The sequence below is a fragment of the Perkinsus marinus genome (genome assembly GCF_000006405.1).
Source record: "Perkinsus marinus ATCC 50983 genomic scaffold scf_1104296957468, whole genome shotgun sequence".
Lineage (NCBI taxonomy): Eukaryota > Perkinsozoa > Perkinsida > Perkinsidae > Perkinsus > Perkinsus marinus.
Window position 1 is genome coordinate 1 of NW_003207130.1, and position 921 is coordinate 921.

The 921-nt window shown below is 51.8% G+C and overlaps 1 protein-coding gene across 1 annotated transcript; it reads right to left on the reverse strand.

Moving 5' to 3' along the window:
• Positions 1–261: 261 nt before the first annotated feature.
• Positions 262–474, reverse strand: Pmar_PMAR024925 (hypothetical protein; the record flags this gene model as incomplete). Its single annotated transcript, XM_002774789.1, has 1 exon — positions 262–474. A coding segment is annotated over one exon (213 nt), but the record flags the coding sequence as incomplete, so codon positions are not given.
• Positions 475–921: the final 447 nt, after the last annotated feature.

The following is a 921-nucleotide window of genomic DNA, read 5'->3' on the forward strand; positions in this document are numbered from 1 at the left end:
CACCCTACTAAGATCCACTCTAAAGCAGATGTGACAAAAAGACGGTATGAAAACTATAACTCCCAGTTTGGAAAAATGTGCACATAGGAAACCACACCCGTAGGATGATATGGAAATTTTGAGGAAATTCTTTGGAATTTTCGTTGGTTTTCGAACACTTCTACTCGAACTCACGTGTAAATTTCCATAATTAGTGGAGGAAACCGAACGTATATTCCAACACTGATGGCTTCACACAAGTCTCGACAAGCGAACCCTCACCTGCATCCAGGCTCGGCCGCTACCAGCACTGGCCCCAAACCGGACCTCCACACTGTTCGTGGTAACACTGACAATCCTGGGCTCTTCCCAGAAGTGGCTCGAGATCCTCATAGGGACCGGCACAGGGATGCCACTCCATAAGGCCCCATCGCCGTCCCCACCGTCCATGCCCTCGAGATAGACATGGGCCCAGTACTGCTCTCCAGGCTTCATCCCACACTGATGAACTGTTAAACGAGTGACCTGGCCGCCGGTCAACTGTCGCTTTGAAACTCTGCAGGACTCCTGAAAATCGCTGCTCCCAGCACATGGCTGATCCCCTCGCCCACCTGCGGCCAAGTTGGATGTTTGTTTCGACCGTAGACGACATCAAAGGCCGTCAGTGTGTCCTGAGCTGCTGTGCTCAGCTGCAACCATACAAAGCCGTCCTCAGCAGGAATAATGTCCAGAGAGACAGTGTGGGAGCTAATCAGGCCTACACCGAAGCACCCGGGTTCAGTTCCCGGTAAGGGCGATTCTATATACCTCACCAGCAAAAACAGGAGATCTCTCGAAGGCGTTGCTGATAGGATAGACTAGTTGCGCATCGCGATACACTCGGTAACCCAACACGGCGAGCCGCATCGTCGCTTACTGGTGGCCACGTAATCTGATACAAAA